General features: G+C 35.8%; 1 protein-coding gene across 4 annotated transcripts in view; it reads right to left on the bottom strand.

Moving 5' to 3' along the window:
* Positions 1–21,431, bottom strand: part of Nek11 (NIMA related kinase 11) — a 309,129-nt gene that overhangs the window by 228,186 nt on the left and 59,512 nt on the right. For all 4 annotated transcript variants that reach the window (XM_063248985.1, XM_063248986.1, XM_063248988.1 and 1 more), the window contains 3 exons: positions 20,116–20,234; positions 5,909–5,973; positions 4,642–4,768 (listed from right to left, as the gene is read on the bottom strand). In XM_063248985.1, the coding sequence (XP_063105055.1) occupies positions 4,642–4,768; positions 5,909–5,973; positions 20,116–20,234 (311 nt within the window). The remainder of the gene's footprint in view (positions 1–4,641; positions 4,769–5,908; positions 5,974–20,115; positions 20,235–21,431) is intronic.

The following is a 21,431-nucleotide window of genomic DNA, read 5'->3' as shown; positions in this document are numbered from 1 at the left end:
CCACCTCCTTGCCACATTAGCAGCTTCTCATCCTCCCAAAGATAAACCCATACTCCTTAGCATGATTACATTTAGTATTTGAACCCAATTGGCTTTTAGTCAAAACTATCCCTCCTCTTTTGCCACATACATACTTTGACCTCCAGCTAATCAGAGACATCGAGCTTTCTCATGAGTATATGTGCTTACATTCAGCATTCCCAGGGTCTTCAACAGTCAGAGAAAGCCCTCTGGGAATGTAGCTGATGTTCGTGGTTCTCACCTTTTATACTCAGTCTCTCCCCTCTTTATACTCCAGATCCTTGTATTATGCAATAACAGCATAACAGCACAAAAAGTTTCTATATGCCTGGCAATTCTTTGAGCACAGAGACCACAATTTACATGTCTTGATGTCCTTTCCAGAGAAAGACATCATAAACACCACCTGGGGCAGGGTAGGGGATAAAGCTAAGGTGTTAAATATCCTAGTAAATTGGCTTCCTAAAAGAGCAGAGGAAACCCTAATTTATAGCATTTATTGCTTTCTATAGTGTAAATACCATGTCTGATTTCACGTTACCAATGTGCTGTCACTGAACATTGAATTTAAAAGTGGGGATAATGGTCTTGTGAGCTGGTATAAGCTGATTCCAATACACTAAAATGTATGAATAGTAGAGAGATGAGACTGGAGGTAGCTACCTATGCAGGTTTGGGCAAGAGTTGGGCTGGGCTGAGGTCAGGTTGGTGTGGTAAGAAAGTAAAAGTTGGGGGTGCTGGAGAAATGAAGTGTATAGTCTGAGGTACAAGGAAAATTGTTTTTAGCTGAAGTCCAGGTTTCACTGCTTCTAACTCCTGCTTTCTGACCCAAGGAGAGTTACTGCTGCTACATAACAAAACACGCTACAGTTTAGTGCCTTAAAATAATAATAAATAATTTTGATTATGAGTCTATTTGTTTAGAGACTAACAGGAAACCTTGAATTCACTCTTTACAGAATCTGCGTATTCTGGAGAGACTCATGCGGTGGCTCTCCCCGACAGCTGACCAGTTAGTGTTGATCTCTTGTTGTGCTATTCAGGCTTCCTCACAACATGATAGCTTTTTCTCAAGGACAATAATCTTAATGAAACCAAGCAAAAGCTGTGTCACCTCTTATGATCTAAATTCATAAGTCCCATAGCATCATTTTTGCCATTATCACAGGCTATACAAAATAAAGGGTGAAACAACACAGACCTCAATTTCTCAGTTTCTCAATTAAGAGCAGCATCAACATCATGTTCAAAATGAACATATGAAATGTGATACATTGTGACCACCATCTTTGGAAAACACAATCCGCCATATGTCCCTAAGAATCATGGGAGCACTTTACCTTGTGCTCCCTTCCAAAGAAGCCTCTCTGCTCAGAACCCTAGGTTCTTTGCAGGCTGTAATAGCCACATGCTTTCCTTGCTTGAGAAGCTCCTTAGAGAAAATACCCAGTATCCCAATTTGACCTCCTATGGAATGACTGGTCTCAGTTAAGCCTTAACTTTAAGAAGCAACATATAGCTGAAGAAATTGATGGTGAAGTGTGCTAACTAGAGCTAGGTGTGATTTTAACAGAGCGAAGACAGCTTATCAGAGAGAATAAGAAAAGAGACAAATAGAATGGATGCTGCAACCATCCCAAGATAAACGTGGATGCGTCCAGCACTGCACTCTGAAGAACACCAGAGGCTTCCTAATGCAGGAGAAATAGATGTTAATAAAATATCCAGGCAAGTCACTAATGAATAAATAAACAAATAAGCCTCAGGGCAGGGGGATACTGTGGAGGATGAGGAGAGAAGAAATGTCTACAGTAGCTATTGTGTGCAATCTAAAATGTCCAGTTCTCCAGATGTGTGAGACATGCACAGTGCCAGGAAAGTTTGACCTGTAAACTGTAAAAAAAAAAAAAAAAAGCAGACAAGAGGTAATACCTGAGAATGTCCAGATATTAGATTTAACAAAGATTTTAACAGCCATTATAAATGTATGCAAAGGACTAAAAAAATAAAACATTTTAAAAAGTAAAGTATGATGAATATCACATCGAATAGAGAATAAAGAGACAAATTACATTAAAAAATCAAATGGAAACTCTGGAGATGGAAAGCACCATCAAGTAAATTTTTTAAATTGTATCTTCTAAATATTTATAGTTTAAGTCAATTCAAGAATTGGCCTAGTAACCCAACTCATATTTATATTCCTCTTGAATAGAAAAGTACTTAGCAATTGCTAATACAAATCAGTTTTATCCAAAGCATTGTCCTTCGGTGAACTTATCCTAACTTTCCATTAACTGCTTATAAACTTATATAACCTAACCTATTCTTAAGAGAGGGATTTCTTGTCCTTGAATGCTGTAAGGAACTGAATCCAGAAAGGTTTAAAGGGTTGCAGAACAAAGATGAGGTTGCAAATGCAAAACTTTAGCAAATGAAGATATAATTAGTATCAGACCAGTTCTTCTTTAACTTATAGATATATTTGGCTATTACAACAAAAGCAGAACATCTGTCAGTTATTCATAAATGTTTCTAATCCTAAGAAAATATTCCTGAATAAGTGGAAAAATGCACAGACAAGTTATCAACCTCAATCTAATTTTTTCAGGAGCATCTCCCCAAAATTACTAATAATACTCATGTATCTCTCATTATAATTAATGGCTTTCTGTTAATTTTTCTACTTTGAGCTGGGCAGTAGAAATTCCATTACTGGTAAGACCATTTTGCTTTAGATATAAGTAAGATAATTATAAAAATCATAATAAGGTGGTTATTCAGAATCAAGGTGTGATGCTTGTATTAGATGACAGGTTAAGAATCATGGCAATGAGAATTGGTCTAGAGCTGGGATTTTGATATTTGAGAAGCTTGGGCTGCTTTAAGTTGTGTCTGAATCAATATTTTTATAACTGTAAAACATGACAGCACTGTTGCCTGATATCCCCATAATTCTTCATGCAATAGCAGGATCAATTTGTAAAAGAGAAGTACTGTGCACTAATACAACTGACAAAAAGACTCCACATTTTCCTCTTTCTCTGTGGGTTCTGTTCCCCAGTATCCTAGCAAATACTCCTCTGAGCCCGCCCACTGATACAGGCACCTTATCAAAAGGAGCAGGGTACATTGTATGTGTAATCCCAAAAACTTAAATGGTGGGCACAATATAACATCTTCTTGAAGTACCCTCTTAAACCATGAAGACATTAGGTACTTGAATCTATTTAAATAGCCATAAGTTTTAAAATTGTGAAGAGAAATATAGGCATATAAAGAGATTCGATCCAAAGCCCAACACTGATCAAGATTTTTCATAAAGTGAAAGAATTCTATCATTTTTGCATTTATACCCTAAGGGCTACTGTAACACTCTGAAATAACAGTAAAATGCTGAATGAAGCCAGATTTACAGAGCCTCATTACTTTGAATAATCAGTTTTTCTGGTTCCAAATTTTTAGTTTATGTCCAGTTGGTTTTCTTTTTTACTTCTTTTGGAGGATGGGGAGAATGAGGGGAAAGGATAAGGAAAATAATAGGTGAATGAGAAGAAATGAGATAAGGGGGAAAAAATCTACCGAAGAAGCTAAAAACAACCACAAAACTGAACTGGAGAAACAAGATTCATGAGGAACTGCCACAGTCCAGCCTCAACCTAACAGTGTTCTCTCCTCTTTGGAAGGCACCCAAATAAGAACAGAAGCAGTGACCTCTATAAAAATCCCAGGCCCTATTCTCAGTTGTGGCTCACTCTTCCCTAACCAGAGAAAAGATAATTTTCTACTTTATTTTCTGTAGAAAATTGAAGTGGGCACATCTTTCACACTGCTCCTCTTTGAAAGCTTAGAACTACTTATGTTGATTTGCATACAATAATTATTTACTTAATTAACAAGCTCTCTGCTAGACTGTTTTTTCAACCCTTAAGGAGCTGAAAATTGTGCTTCAAAGTAAAGAAATATTCCCCAAATAAGATCCACTGCTCACACAAGGACTTACTGAGTGTCATTTTCTACATGGCTTCTTCAGAAATATTTAAACTGGATCCATAACAGGATAGAGAAATTGCTTTGATACAAAAGCTACAGAAACTGAGAAATCTCACATGCATCTATCACTAAAACCTCAGAAATTTAAAACTTAGGTTTTCCATAAAGCAAATATCTTTAGTAAAATTCTTTAAAATGGCAAAAAATAAAAAATGCAGAAATTCTGTTTATCTCCCTACAGAGTTGGATATTAACCTTAAAGTAAAAGCACAGTATTTGGAATTACTAATGCTCTATTTCATAGGTTAACAGAAACATCAAAATTTAATGCTTCTGGCACATTAATAACTTTCCTCTGTGGCTCAGGAACTAAAAATCTAAACCAACCAATTAAGCTGTGTATAAAGAGAATTTTTGAAATGAATTTAATGGAATATAGCAAGTTCCAAACCCAAAGGCCTTTTTTTTACTCTGATCCAAAATGATTCAAATGTCAAGAGGATAAAGAGAGTGAATGTAGTAAGTATATGAATTTAAAAGGAAATGAATCGTTATTTCTCGGGCAGAAGAGGAAGAAGCCCCCACGTCGGCCCACTCACAGCACCCAATTGCCCACTGCCCACTCACCAAATGTCCGATTTTGTGTCATAGCCTTGGTGTTTAAGAGCTTCGGGACTCATGTAATGGGGAGTTCCAGTTAAAGTTGTGGCCAGGTCACAGGATCCCATTAGGAGTCGAGAAACTCCAAAATCCCCTTAAAGTAATAATTAATCTTTATGAATGCTTTTAAACAAAAACTTCAGCACTGGAAATTAACAGGTGAATAAGTGTCCAATTGGCTTATTTCATTATGCAATGCATCATCATATCATTTTAAAGGGGAGGAAAAATGATACTTTAAATTATACAATGGTTGTAAAAACATAAACTTTAGGATCTGGGGATTTAGCTCAGCAGCATAAGCGCCTGCCTTGCAAGCAGGCAATCGTGAGTTTGATCCCCGGTACCAATAAAAAAGAAAAACATAAACTTTACAGGAAATAACAGCTTTTGAACCAGGGAAGGGAATTTACATGTAATTTAAAATTCTATACTTACAGAATTTATAGAGAGCTAGGTAACAATGTAAAAAGCTATTTCAAGTCTGAATAACGACAAATGGAGTGATTCTGGAAGGACTGAAAATGACGATATGCAATTTTATCCAAGGAAGAAGATTTTGTCCTTAATTTACAGTAAATAAAAATTTTAAAGAAAAAACCTAAACAATGTGAGTGCATTGGCTTCTCTCTTCCTGCCTAATCTGTTGCATGTTTTAATTCCTTCACTCACTAAGAACAGCTACATGATGCTTAGACAATCCAGGAACAACGGAAGTAGAAGTACAGTTCTAAAGAAATAAACACTAACAAAGCCATTATGCCAACATGTTAATTATCTATAAGGAATATTTATCGCAGGGCTGGGAATTTAGCTCAATGGCACAAAGACCTGCCTGGCAAGTGTAAGGTTGTAAGTTTGATCCCCAGTACAGAAAGAAAGAAAGAAAGAAAGAAAGAAAGAAAGAAAGAAAGACTTATTGCTTGTAATAAAAGTAAGAAACCTACAATAACAAATCAAACCAGTAAAGCAAAACAAAAACATCTAACAATTTGCAAAGTGCCTGGTATGGAATAACAACTCAAAGAATGTTTGTTAAGCAAGTAAATTATAAATGTTCTATATCTCAATTTACATCAGATAATCAGTAAAAAGACAATTGGATTTTGTTGGGCCCACCCATATAAAAACAAAACTTTGAAAATAAAAAAGAATTACTCTAACATTTCCATGTGCCATGTACTTCAACTTGATATACATCTAGAATATACGGTCCCATTTAAAAAAAACTTACCAATTTTAAGTAGATTATTTTTCAGAAATATATTCTTTGACTTCAAGTCTCGATGAAGTATCCTCCTGTAAAAGGCAAAAAAGGATATCCAGTTTCATGCAAGACACAAAATTTTTAAATACAGATTTAAATCATACAGCATATTTGGTTATATGTGAAGTGGTTCCAATAGGTATAGATTTCAATGTTTAAAAGCACAAAGTTATAAATATTTTCTAGCTTCCCTGGGGAAATAAGGGTTTTTTTTAAAACACAGGTTTTAAAAAGAGGAGCATACATACTTGGGAGAAAGGGCATACGGTTTAACCATCACAATAGGCTAGATTACATTGTTTTTACAATCAACTTCTATAGTACTATATCCAATAACCATGTCCTCAGTTGATAGGCAAATTATCATAAAGTTTTCTAGTATCTTATTATCCAAATGTTTAGGATTTGTATGTTTGTGAAGATAATATAATGATGATGTATAATAGGTAACATTTATTGAGTTTTGCTAAGCCTACCATGTAAATTATGTCAGTTTAAGACTTTCAAGAAGTATGGAAAACCAGATTATATGAAAATCTCTGCCTAAAATTAAAAGAAACTAAAAGTGTTAAAGTATATAAAGATCTTTACATAAGATCTTAGCTGAGATCACAAGAAAATGAAATAAATCCCCTAAATATTATAGAAAAAGAAACAAAATCAGTGGAAGGGCCTACGCAGATTTCTCTGGGGCCTTGGTCTCTGCTGCACTCTGTAGACTAAGAGGCTGCCTCTAATGGCCATACAGAAACAAGAGCTCAAACCTTGCACTCAAGTAGTGCTGAGAGGTGGAAGTAATATGCATACATAAAATTATGAACCTACATGCACTGTAGCCCACACTATAAGTGAAAGGATAACCTGGGGGATACTCTCTCACAAGTAAAAAAATGAAAAGGAGGTTCATCTCTGTAAGTCTGAACTCTGAAAAAAAAATTTCCTTTCATGCTTTATAACCATGTCTTTCTTCTCATGGTTGAAATTCAATGGTAACTGCATGGCCTCAGAAATCACAAGTCAATGAATTAACATAGAACTTGGTATTCAGTTGATAAATTCTTTTGGGGCACTGCATAGCAGAATATGTAAACTAAAAACCAGCAGATAATACACAATGAATTTAGACCCCTGAATATTTCAGAAAATCAAATGAGTACAAAACAACAAAATAAGTACATTTTAAATGATTAAAATCATAAAGGACATAATAAAAAATGTGAGAAGGAAATACCAGGAAAAAAATATGCTAACTTAAGAAAGCATCAAAATAACTTCCAGGGAGAAAAATAAGACTATTGAAATTATAAAGTCAAGATTGAGTCATGCTCCTTGCTGTTTACTCAATGGAGTTAAATATTTCTGTTCACACAAAAAGTTGCACAACAATTTTCCTAGCTGTTTTATTCATAATTGCCAAAATCTGGAAGCAACCAATATGCTCTTCAGTAGGTGAATGGTACCAATACAGCTGTGATACATTGCATAATGGAATATCATTCACTGGCAAAAAGAGATGAGTCAAGCTATGAAAAGACATGGAGGAAACTGAAATGCATACTATTAGGTTAAAGAAGCCAGGGAAGTCTGATATAATTATGATTACATAATTTCAACAATACGATGGCAAGAAAAAGGCAAAACTATGGAGACAGTAAAGAAAGATTGGTAGTTGGCAGAAGTTGGGGGGAATAAAAATGGACTGGTATAGCACAAGAGTTTTAGGGCCAAGAAACTGCTCTGTATGCTACTATAATGAGAGCGACATGCCATTATACATTTTTCCGAAGCCAAGAATATACATTACCTAAAAGTGAACCCTAATGTAAACCATGGGTGTTGAGTGACAGCAATGAGTAAGTGTAGATTTGTCATTTATAATAAAGGTGCTACTCCAACAGGTAAGGTTGATAAAATGCAGACAATTCAGTGGGGGCAGGGTGCATACGGGAAAGCCCTACCCAGTTTTTCTGTGACACAAAAAAGTACTCTAAAAAATTAAAATCTATTTTTTAACTTTAAGCAGACTTTTTGGTATTTGCAAATGTTGTAAGTCAAAATTTGGATTTCAAGGTCCATGAAGGTGGAATGGTCTTGGTAAAAAACAAAGAAAGAAACAAAAAACTAAAACCTCTAGCAGACAGTCTTGAAGGGCTACTCAAAAAGCAAGGCAAACTAGAAATAGAACAACCTCCCTCTCCACCAAACCTTGAAATCTAACTTCCACCTACTTCAGTCCCTAACTACAGTGATCTCACCATCACAACCGGTCATAAAAAAATAGGATTATAAGATATCTCTGAAAATTTCACATGTAGTATTTAGTATTAGTATAATGCTCAGAAAAATAGTTGACACAGTGGAGAATTTCATCAGAGAGCTACATTTTATATAAGTTTCGAAAAGAAATTAATGGAAAAAATTGAAAATAAAACAAATATAATTTTATTAAAGTGAGTGAAGTACTCAATGTATTAATTATCATAACTGATCTACTAACCTATTTTGAAACTGTTTCATTGTAATTTTATCTTTTTTCTCTTTAAAATAAAAAAAGAAAATTCTGAAGTAAAAATTAAATAAATAAAATAAATGTAGATTATTTTATTTTAAAAGAAGAATTTAGAAAGTATAATGGTTAGTGAAGAATTTTGACTAAATTACAAAGAGAAAAGGTTAAAAAATATAGAAAACAGTATAAGAGATATCTGCAATACCATTTTAAATTCCAACATATATATAAATGTCAACATCTAGTCTGTATTATCTTTCCTTCTTCTACACAGTTTTCGACTCAGAGTGGTTGCTCAGTAAATGCATGTTGGTTTTAAAACACAGCACAAAACCTCAGAACAAAAATGAATCAACCAGTGGGTGTCAGAAGAAATTCAGTAATAAACTTTAAAATTTCAGGAAGTTAACAACAATGCCTGTAAAACTTACCAGAATCTCATGGACTCTGTGAAAGCAGTCATAAGAGGGAAATTCATGGCAAACAATGCTCACATTAGGGAAATAAGAGCAAGTTCAAAGTCAAATTAACATCTGATTAGAAAACTATAGGCCAATCTCTTTAATAAACATAAATGCAAGAATCCTCAACAAGATATTAGGGAATACAATGCAGTATATTATCAAAAAGATCAAATATCATGATCAGGTATGTTTTGCCCCAAAGATGCAAAAATGATTTGACACATATAAGTTGATAAATGCAATAAATCACATAAGCAGAAACTAAGTCAAAAATCACATGGTTATACCAGTAGATGGTGGAAAGGCTTTAAGTAAAATCCAATACTCCTTCTTGATAAGAAAATGGGTATAAAAGGCCATACCTAGATCTGATAAAAGCTATTTAAGACAAAACAACAGCCAATATCCTATTAAGTGGAGAAAAACAAAAAGCATTCCTTCTAAAATCAGGAACAAGATACATACTATCATCACTACTGTTGAAAATAGTACTCAAAATACTAGCCAGAGAAATTAGGCAAGAGAAAGAAATAAAAGGGATATGGAAGGACTCAAGTTATCATTATTGGCAGATGACTCTCTATAGAAGATCCAGAGAACTCCACCAAAAACCTAACAGAATAAATAACCAACTTCAGCAATATAGTAGGAAATAAAGTTAACAATCAGTAGTCTCTATGTACCCCAATAATGAACTCAATGAGAAGGAAATTATGAAAACAATACCATTCACAGTAGCTTCAAAAAAAATAAAATTCCTAAAAATTAACCTAACCAAGGAAGTTAAAGACCTCTACAAAGAAAACTACCATGTGGGGTCAGGGAGCTCAGCAGCAGAACACTGGCCTGGCAAGCACAAGGTTGTGAGTTCGATCCCCAGTGCCAAAACAGAAAAAAGAAAAGAAAACTACAGTACTCTGAAAAAGGAGATTGAAGAGGACATCAGAAAATGGGAAGATGTCTCCTGCTCCTGAAAATGCAGGATCAATACTGTCAAAATGGCCATACTACAAAACTGTTATAAAGATTCAATGCACTCCCAATTGTAACACCAACAGCATACTTCACAGATCTAGGGAAAACAATCCTAAAATTTATGCGGAACCCACAGAGACCCAGAATATCAAAAGCAATCTTGGGCAACAAGAGGAATGCAGAAACATCCATTACTTAACCTCAAGCTATATTACAAAGCAGCAGTAATAAAAACATTGTGGTCTTGGAACCAAAGCAGACATACTGATCAATGGAATAAAGAATACAGAAACATTCCCAGCCAGTTCGGCTATTTGATCTTTGACAAAGGAGTCAAAAGCATTTATTGGAGGAAAAATAAGACTATACAACAAGTGGTGCTGGGAAAACTGGATAACTGTTTACAGACCATTGAAACTGGATCCATATCTCTCATCATGTACCAAACTAAAATCAGAATAGATCAAAGGTCTAAACATTAAAACAGAAACACTGAACCTATTGGAAGATACAACAAGTGAGACACTTGAAGTCACAGGTATAAGAAACAATTTTCTAAACAGAACCACAATTGCACAAGAAATAACAATATTTCAGGATCAACGTCAAATTTTAAAAACTTCTGTAAAGCAAAGGAACTAGTTAGTAGAGTCAAGAGACAACCTATTGAATGAGAAAATATTTTACTAGCTATTCCTCAGACATAGCACTAAGATTGAGAATATATAAAAAACTCAAGAAAGTTAGAACATCTAATATAAAAGACCCAAATAAGAAATGGACAAATGAAATGAATACACATTTCACAGAGAAATAAATACAAATGGCCAACAAATATATGAAAAAAAATGTTCACCATCTCTGGCCATTAGAGAATGCAAATTAAAATAATTAAGATTCTGTCTTACATCAGGAAGAATAGAAATTATTAAGAAATCAAAGAGTAACAAATGCTGGTGAGGTTGCAGTGAAAAAGGAGCCTCCATACATTGTTGGTGGGAATGCAAACTAGTACAACTGTCATGCAAATAAGTATGGAGAATTCTCAAAGAACTAAAATTAGAAATTTTGTATGGCCCAGCTCTTCCCCTTCTAGGTATCTTCCCCAAAGAGCATAAGACATCATGCTAGCGTGATACATCACTATTCACAACAGCTAAATCCTGAAAGCAGCCTACAGACCCATCAACAGAAGACTGAACAAAGAAAATGTTGTATCTATCCACAATGGCATGCTATTTAGCTACAAAAAAAAAATTCAACACATTTGTAGGAAAATGGGTGCACCTAGAAAATATAATGGCTAGTGAAAGAAATCAGACACATCAGCTTACTGTGTGGTATCGCTCATTTAAGTAAGGCAAAATATCAACAAAAAGCATAATAAAGGATGGATAGAAGGAGATGGGGGATCTCTTGCAGATGAGAAGGGGTCCAGGAGACTCAGGGTAAGGGGTGAAGGAGCAAAGAGAGAAAAATAAGTAGAATAAAGGTCTGTCGTGTATAGGAACCTAATAATCTCAAGAAATATTAACATATATCATAGACATGAGCTAAGACTGATAATATCAACAATAATGAAAATGGTGAAAGAAAAATTAGAAGAGATGGGAGGCAATTATGAGGGATGTAGAGGGAAAAGGGGGATAAAAAAAAGAAACAAGCTGTGTTATGTACATGTACTCACTGCCCAGGATGACCGTAAACTGCATGTGTTGCAAATGCATACTAATATATATATTTTAATTACCCCATAACCCTATCCACCTTACAAATCTGGCACCATGCGACTTCTGGCTCTTCCTCAAAGTCAGAATGACCATGAAAAGTAGATGTTTTAAATCAATTCATGACATAAAGGGACCCATGACACCAAAATTAAAGACATGGAAGAGGATTTCCAAAACTGCTTCCAAAAGTGGCAAGAACAAAGGACAAGTGTGGTTGAAGCAAAGGAGAGTATTTTGAGAAGGATTAATGGCAGTGTATCTTTTAGTGTGATTTTTACAATGTATGCACAAAATCATATCTCAAACATGCACTTTATCTGTCAAATTTAAACAACAGAAAAGATGATTCTAGGAAAACAAAAGAAAAAATCTCCACTATTTTTAAGATTTCCACTAATCAGAGATGAATAAGCATGCTTTCAAGAACGGAAACTATAATAATGGACAACCTAAGTTTGGACCACTTTGTTTTGAGGTAACTAAACCCAGATGCTATAATCCTAAACACTACCCAATATTTGACATCTTTATGCTTGGTCTAGACATAAGAAAATCAAGAGGAATAACTTGCTTAAAGATTATACAATTTATGAGTGCAAACTTAGATCTCTTTAACTCTCATGTCACTATTCCAACCTATGTCTGTTGTATTATAGATACTGCATTAAAACACATTCTCTACTGTGTTCTTACATTCCCACTGTACTGAGATTACAATATACTTAAGCAAGTCACTGAACTAAAAGAAGAAGAATGATATTTAACAAGAGAAGGGTAAAAAAATGGCATATTTTATGCTTGCTCTTGGGGTTCTCTTAGTATGGCAAGGGGATTTTGGAAATCCATAACTATTCATTCTTCTCTGAAAAGACTTGGCCCTCCTCTGCCCTGGTAGGTAAAGGCAGCAGGAGAGGGGTTCAGGGTGGGAGAGGGTGTGGGAGAGAATATGGAAGGGAGGCAGGGAATACAATGTGGAATTCCTTTTCCCTTAAACATCAACTAGTCTACGTATTCTGTGAAAAAGTTCTGACTAATGTTAAAGAATAATTTTTCCTTTTCTTTTTTAATGCATCTTACTTATACAAAATAGTGGGTTTCATTGTGTCATTTTAATACATGCATACAACATATTTTCATTCTATCCTTTCCCTGTTACTCTCCCAAGCCCTCCTTACTGTCTTGGTTACTTTTTCTCCTTGCTAAGACAAAATACCTGACACCCAAAATGAAGGAAGGAAAGGTTTATTTAGATCACAGTTTCTGGATGTTTCAGTCCAAAATCAGCTGACTCCAAGGGAGGGTGGCATGACTTAAGGGCAACTTGGCAGCTGCAGAAAATACCAGAAGCCATGAGAACAAAAGGGAAAAACAAGCTTCCTTCCCTCCCTTGTTGTATGCCAGCTACCTACCCCTGGGTGGGTTCAGCACCCACACCGCCAAGACCAGCACTAGACAATGAACCAGTCACAAACTCTAGATTCAGCCACCTCCATGACTGCATGAGGCTTAGGGGGCACATTTACACACAAACCATAGCACTCACCCATCCCCTTTCTCTTCTTCAATAGTTCCCAAATGATAACTTTCAGAAAGGTAAAATTGTAAATGTCATAAAATATAAAGTGAACATATTTCAAGTATTTAGTTTAGCTCACTAGTTAAGGAAAGGTCTAGTTAAGGTGTAAAACTGAGTTAGAAGTGCAAACCTAAGAGTTAGAAAGGTCTAGTTAAGGTGTAAAACTAAGTTAGGAGTTGGTATAGTAAATAAAAATAGTTCCATCAAAAAATCTTGTCATATACTTGATTAATATCCATTCACTTAAAGCATGTACAAATCAAATCCCAGAAGTAACAAAGTAACACGCAACACAGATGGTCTATATAAAATCTTTCCTCTAAAAATCTCAAACTGTCTTATCACTGATGATACAAGTAACAAATCCCTCTTCTTTCTCTGTTTCGCGACACCTATGTAACACGGTTAAGACTGGATGACAGTTTGTGGTCAGCTCTATCATGGAGCCCCTGTCTCCATCTCCTCTATCAAGCCATTCTCTTCCAGCTTCAACACCATTTGCTAGGGCAAAGAACAGCTATGGAGGAAAGGGCAATCTCCACTAAACCTCTTACTCTAGTTTCTGAAACTCTGACTCCTTTCCCTGCAGGTCACCCTTTATTTGGCAGGATCTCAGGGTAGTTTACCCTCTCTTTTCATCCAAAGTTCCAGCTCAATCAGTGACTCCTTGGTGATGTAGTCTAGTTCCTGGTCCCTGCCGTGTGGCCCCATCTTGGCCTCTAAAGGACCTGCCTCATTTTCCCATCTGTGTTATGATAATGAGCCTTCTAATGAGGAGTTGGTCAGGTCCTTGTCCTGCTTTTGGCAATTGCCAACCACATCAGGAGTGTACACTGGAGTACAAAGACCATGAGACAGGTAACCTTAGGGCAGGACATCAAAACCTAGAAAGCAGGAGAAAGTAAGCATCACCAGTAACACTTTAGTTAACTCTATGCTAACCACAACTCTTTGCTTTTCCACCTCCAAACCTGGAGTAGGACACATCCTTCATGTTGTACTGCACTGACATGTATTTCCAAATACATTCTCTGGGAGCCTTACTACCTTAAAAGTGAATATTTCATGCCACCTTTCACAAACTTTTGCATTCACTCTTACACAACACCTCACCAACCTATTTAGATGTGTAGATGGTGAAGTGATGAAGGAGCCACCTTAGGGATAGTGCTAAGCCGGTCATCTTCCTCCAGTGTGAAAGCACTGAAGTCTGCAAGACTTGACCATCAGCAGATGAGTTCACTACAGAGAGGCTACTCCATCCTTCATTTTAAGAAACCAAGGCTAATCAACTCCTCATTTCTTTAACAACAGTTTTTGTGCAACATTTTCGAGGTAGCTTTTCGTGAACTGTGAATATTCTCAGCTTTTAACAGCATCATTTACGTATTTGTGCCATATGCTGTAGATTTAGATTATTTCAAACATATAAATAAACCAAATTAAAATAAATGTGGTAAGACTGCAAATGAATGAGCAAAATTTTCATTTCTTCTGTAATCTCTTTCTTCTTAGTCTTTCTAAGGCTGTCCTTTTCTCCTCTGCCATTATACTTCACTAGTCAGGATTCCCCAAGGAAGCAAAACCACTATATGATTTACTACTAAGAATTGGCTAATGCAATTATTCAGACTGAGAAGCCCCACGACCTGATGTCTGCAAGCTGGAGCCCAGGAAAGACAATGGTTTGAGTCAGTCTCTGGTCTGAGAAACAGGAGAGCCAATGTACCAATCCCTGTCGAAGGCCCAAAGAGGATGAGATGAGACATCCTTGTTCAAGTAGCAAAGCAGGAAAAGGGGGCAAATTCCTTCTCTCTCCACCTTCTGTCCTGTTTGGGGTATCAGTGAATTGGATGGCCCACCCACATCAAGGAGGGGAATACTTTAATGAATCCATTGATGCAATGCAAGGTTCATCCAGAAACACCCTTGCAGACTCACCCAGAAGCCCAGTCAGGGTGCCGCATACAGTTAACTATCACATGAACTAAAATATTTTGAAAGGTATTTGCAACATAAGAGTCAAATCTAACCTCTTCACATAATTCATATATATTTTCAAAATAAACTTTAATATATGCTATTTAGGCCATACATGAAAAAGGCTGGAATAATGCTTTGTAATATACATAAATCTATTTTTTGCTGGGTGCTATTTAAGTTCATTGATGAGTAAAACTGGGGCTGGGGATTTAGCTCAGTGGCATAAGCACTTGCCTGGCAAGCATGAGGTTGTGAGTTCAATCCCCGGTACCAAAAAAAAAGATGGGTGAAACTGTGGGAAGCTATATTCTTGTTCCCAAGTATTCACACCTCATCTGCCTTGCAAACTCTTTGTCACTAACCCAGATGATATGACTTCCTCGGGGCAGGGCACATGAGCAGACAGCATGACTGTCAAGTCTGAGTAGAAGTTTAACAACTGTAGAACATTTCCTAATTCACTCTTGCCTTTGCCCCTGGCACAAGAGAAGCAAATTCTATTTGGGTACCAAATGAGAAGATACATAGAGTAGAATTGCAACTGACCCCAAAAACAACAAGCAACACGAGGAAGAAAGGGTTTGGCTTAGGTGGTGTGACTTCTTTCAGTAGGAAAGAGCTGTGGTGTTCCGTTCTCAATGTTGCTGTAGCAGACTGAATATTCTTGGCTTTTAATATCATTATTTAAAAGTGTTCATGATGCATGTTTTAAAAAATCATTCTTCTAGATAGGGTCTCTGTGGAAGTACCTCTGACTGCCGTTCAACCACTGCGACCCTGTTCAGCCCGAAGCAGCTAGATGGTCTTTTGCCAGTTTCCCTTCATGGCAGTTCGGGTTACTTCTTCAGAGCGAGGATTGTTGAAGGCAGCTGAGTTAGTTAGAAATATTATAGGCAGTCAGACAAGGCTAGGCCCTTGAGGAAGCTGGCACAGAGGACCAGATGTCTGATGACCTTGGAAGGGACACATACCTCTTGCTGTGGGCCAGAACTCAAGACAGAATGCAAAACAAATGCAACCACACTCGGAAGTATAATCCTTAAATCTGGATCACCTTGAGAAGCCAAGAGTCACCATCCTACCCCCCTATAGGAGGAGTCACTGCTCTCTAAGAACGCCCACTTCCTACGTGACTTGCTTTCCCATTTGCCCCCAATTTAATCAATTTTACCTAAACTATTGATCTTATTGGCTAACTATAGTTATGTTCCATCGTGAACCACGGTTTTACTCTATAAAAGTCCCTGGAAAAGACAGAATCTTGGGCAACCTGTCGGGACCCCCTTCTGTCTCTCTTCAGACAGCTTTCTTTCCCTCAATAAATATATCCTGCTCTTCAAAAAATAAAAAAAAATCATTCTTGTAAATTTAAACTGATTTTAAAACATAAATTTATATCCTAAACAAAACATGTCCTAGACCTATACTAAATTAAATATTGAAGACTAAGAGAAAGGAAAAGTAGATTACATATTTATGACCAGGAAAAGTATACACCCTGACTCTACTTAAAAATATTTCTGGAGGCTAGGTTAGGATGGAGACACTTGCCTTTTCCACCCCACTCAAAACACTCAAAAATATTTTTAAATTTTTTGAGAAGAAATTCATAATTGTGCTAGAAAACAATAGTTATATATGGTCAAGAATTTTTGAAACATCCCTCAAAGAATACAAAAAGAGGGATGCAAACCCCAAAATAGGTATAGAAGAACCCTGCCCCTGCAACCCCACCCACTGCACCATCAGCTTAGCAAGGCACCTACACAGCTCTCCTCCCTTCTCCATCTCACTCTTCCTACACACCAGCTTCTGCTTTTTGAGATCGACTCTGAAATATATATATATAATCAGTCTTTATTCAGGGAGCTGACACTGGGGGAACCCAAATAAAGACAGCCCTGAAGCCATGCTTCTAACTTCCTCACATCCTCTTTGTTCCCATCGTCCTCTCTGTCACCATCCACCTATCACAGTCACAAGCAAACTCAGCACTCTTGTCTTAAACCTGTATTTCTAACTTCTCACTCAGCCAGGCACAAAACTACAGGTTCATTTTTGCTCTTCTTCCTCCATGGCTCACATGTTTCAAATCCAGTCATTTGAACTTCTCAAGTTCATTCTGATCCTTCCCACATCCTGTCTACTCTGCCATCTTAGTTCAGGTCTCGTCACTTCCTGTAAGGGTATTGCAAAAGGTTTTGATAAATTGCCAAAGTTTTCTTCTCGCCACTCTACAATTTATCATCCTATCTTCTCAAAGCAATCTCCAATCATACAGCTCCCCTCACAAGGCCTCTGTGACCACCAGTGTTTATGCCACAAAATAAAGCCCTCTTGATCTCAACTGTCTTTACCCCATAACTTACTCATACAACTCGAGAGTCTCCCGAACTGAACCATTCACCGTCACTCTAAAAGTGTCCTTTTCCCATACTTCTGTGCCTTTTCTCACTCCATTCTCTAAACTTGGAAAAAATTTGACCAGTTTTCCATCACATTCAAACTCTTACCTTAGGCCAAATGCCATTTCTACCATGAAACCTTCCTTGATTATCCCAAATGGATTTATCTTTTAAATGATCTTCTATAAAGCCTAAACTGTATTTTTCTGGAGACTCTTAACACTTTATTTTTAGATTATAACTTTCATTAAAGTGGATCAATCTTAACCATGATGAATTTTCATACATACACCTTTGTAATCCTCCACCAGGTCTAAATATAAAATATTACCAGTGTTTCAAAAGATTTATTTCTTCTCTCTTTTGGTCAAAACTCCTCTTCAGGAGTAATTTCTATTTTAATTCACTATAGATTAGTTTTCCCCTTCACATAAACAGTAATATAACAGTATATACTCTTTTGTATGTGGCTTCTTTTATCCCACATTGTATCTTGAGGATCCAACTGAATCATGCATACCAGTTGTATGTTCTTGTATCATTACAAGCTAAAACTGTTCTCCACTGTACAACGAGCTGTTCTACAGTAATGAAGACTTTATAGTGTGCTGACTAATCCAAGTAAGACATTTTTGTGCAACTGTTGTTGAACATGATTACTCATTTCTACTCTCAGTAATAGAATTACTGGGTAACTGTGTTATCTGTATGTTTAGCTTAGGGAGTATTATTAAATATTTCTTCAAAGTGACTGTAAAAATATGCACATATCCTATAAATGATATAATAAAATACCAATTGCTTTCTATCCTTGCTAACATAAACGTCACATAGAATTTAACAGTTTATAAACTTTCTAAATCTACGATGTCTCAATGCATATTTCATGGAGCTCTATGGAGTAAACAGGGAGAGCCCTATTTTATACTTAAGAAAACAAAGACTCAGAGGTTGAACAGATTATCTGAGGAAGTGGAGATACCAAATTTTATACATTCACTAGGTTTATAAATATGTGAGTATGAATTATCTCTGCTACACTATTAATGGTTCTCTGAGATTCATACTTATTTTTTGATGTATCAATATTCAGTGAACAAATGAATGAACCTAAATATAAAATGACATTTCCCTATAAGTTTTATAATAATTGGTTATAATAACATAATGAATAAGAGGTACCATAATTTGTTATATGAATCATGAAGGATGATATTTCATATCCACAAATATCCAAATATTTCATGATCTTCTTTGAATGTTAAAGGAATTTTAAAAATCAAAATCTTCCTTTTGAAGTTCATTTTAAATTCATTTACTTTACAATCACTAAGTAGTCTCAAGAACAACAAAAATATTTGCGTTCCTAACCAGATTTCATATTTGCACACAGAACATCATGGTTGACAACCTTATGCATTTTTTAGTTGTTTTCCTTATATTATATAATAAATAAAATAAAATAAGTACCAATGTAACTTTATGTATAGGGAAGCCTTACAATCAGCAGCTTTGGGTAGTATATTAAAAGATTATTTGACATTCCTTCAACACTATCTCTTATGATAGGTTGACATCATTCCAAAGATAGTTATAAGTTATCAATTAACCAGTAGTTATCTGTATCATCATGCATGTGTTTCAGAATACACATGCTAAATTACTGGATAATCTGATGAATTTTTATGCTATCAGATGACACATTAAAATGATATGATAGCCTAATATTGCTGTATCCTATAAATTATAAATCTTGTTCAAGAAGAATATCACCACATGTATTGCCCATTTTCTAGGTAAGAGCTACCTCCTTTGTCTGTGGATGTTCATCTTTTCAAATGTATACATATCATTTTATAGATCTATAAAACATTTAATATCTAACACATCTTATTTTTGAGCCCTAGAAAAAAATCATAAAAAGTTTTAAAATACATTGTTGAGGCAGAAATTACAAAACTTATATAAAATTAAAACTTATAGAACATACTTTGACCTTCTTTTAACAGATATTTTTACATCAATATTGACTTTTTGTCTAAAAATTTAGCACTGAGATGCCAAAGAACATCTTCCACCTCAATTATTTGGCTCATCTTGGGCTGTGAAGACAGCTAACTGTGCATTGACACATTCCAAGGTGACCACACAACTCATTTGTGGCATACTAAGATATTTACAGTATAATTAAGCCTGCTATAAGATACAATAAAGTCATAGCCTGTGAAAGTGATTAGAAAATCACTTGTAATTCACAGGAGATAATCAGATACAAGGAATTACATTCAGTACAAATTTCTGTGTTATTAAGAGGCAATTTGATTTCTAGAACAACAGAAAAACTATGCAAGTAAATCCTCTGGATATAATACTGTAACAGTTTCCTCAAGAAAAAAAAAGCATATAAATGTATAATGATAGCTATTTACCTGTCAAATTTGTTTGATTTTAAGTTGACCCAAAAAATCATTTTTCAAGTTTTAGATATGACTGTTAAAAATATTCCCTGTCCCAAATAGCAAATGAACATACCTTTCATGCATGTAGTCAACTCCTAGTAACAGCTGAATAAACCATTCTATTATTTGATTTTCCGTAAAGGTTTTCCCAGCTTCTTTATATTCCTGAATTTTATAGTCCAGATCACCGCCCTGAAATGAAACAGCATAATCTTTTATATTTTATTCAGCTAAGGTTTTAAAATCCAGCTATCTTAACAAAAGTTAAAATGTAGTATTCATTATTTATCGTAAAGTAGTGAGGGTTATTACCACACTGTAACTGTCACTAACAAAATATTCTTTCCTCAGCAATACCTTAAATAGGCTTCTCTGAGCCCTCTTCTTAACTAAGCCTCAACCATGACCTACCTCTAAAGACTAAAGTGACACTAACATGGCTCCCAACAGCTCTAGGCTTCATTCCTAAAATGATGGAGCCATTATCCTTGGAGCACCTGCCCAAGAAAATGCAAAGCTTCCAGAAGAATTTAAATTTGGTAGCTGCACATGGTGGTTAATGTCTGTAATTCTGGCCCTCAAAGTAGCTGAGGCAGGGGAACTATGAGTTCAGCTCAGGCTGGGAAACTTAGCAACCCAGTGAGTGAGACCCTGTCTCAAAATTTTATAAAGCAAATAAATAAAAGGGCTGGAGAGGTACGTCAGCATTAAAGCCTAGAGTTCAATCCATAGTACCACAGAGGAAAAATACAAAGAAGAAGGAGAGGAAGAAGAAGAATTTGCTGTTCCAACCAACACAAGACTCCTTCCCTAATTTGGTCTAATTTTGACAGAAGTCTAATTTTGATAAGCACTAGTCAAAAATCCATTTGGTTTCACATGCACCAACTTCTGCTCCCCAATTTTTGTAATTGTTCACTTTCCTGGTCCTGCTGGCTCCACCTACCCCAGGTCTATCCTTACAAAATACCCAGTGAGCTCACCCAAATTGGTATGGAGCTCAACTCTTAACCCTATTATTATTGAATAAAATCTTTTTTCACTGCTTTAAATGTCGGGCTGTGTTTGTCTTTTACATCACTCAAGGGTAAGTCCTTCTAAAGAAGATACCTAAAAATGTATGCACATAAACTATAAAAGTCTAAGTGGAACATGTACACATGTTAAAATAATAAGCCAGTAAAATTAAAACCAGTGATATTAATATAACATAATCATACTTTGGTGACACTATATCGGTGCTTCCACAAGGCATTCAGCATTGGTGGCAACTGTATAAGTTCCTTTGCATTTGATGTGCCCAGACTACCATATGCCTTGGGGGAGACCCAATTCTCCTTTTCTCTAACTAGAGCAAAACTTTCAGGAATACACCAACTGTTGATATAT

Source organism: Cavia porcellus, unplaced genomic scaffold (assembly GCF_034190915.1).
Source record: "Cavia porcellus strain 051 isolate PalLab524CR breed Dunkin Hartley unplaced genomic scaffold, mCavPor4.1 scaffold_5, whole genome shotgun sequence".
In the NCBI taxonomy this organism is placed as follows: domain Eukaryota; kingdom Metazoa; phylum Chordata; class Mammalia; order Rodentia; family Caviidae; genus Cavia; species Cavia porcellus.
The sequence above is the reverse complement of the archived record's forward strand: the minus strand, read 5'-3'. Positions and strand labels throughout refer to the sequence as shown.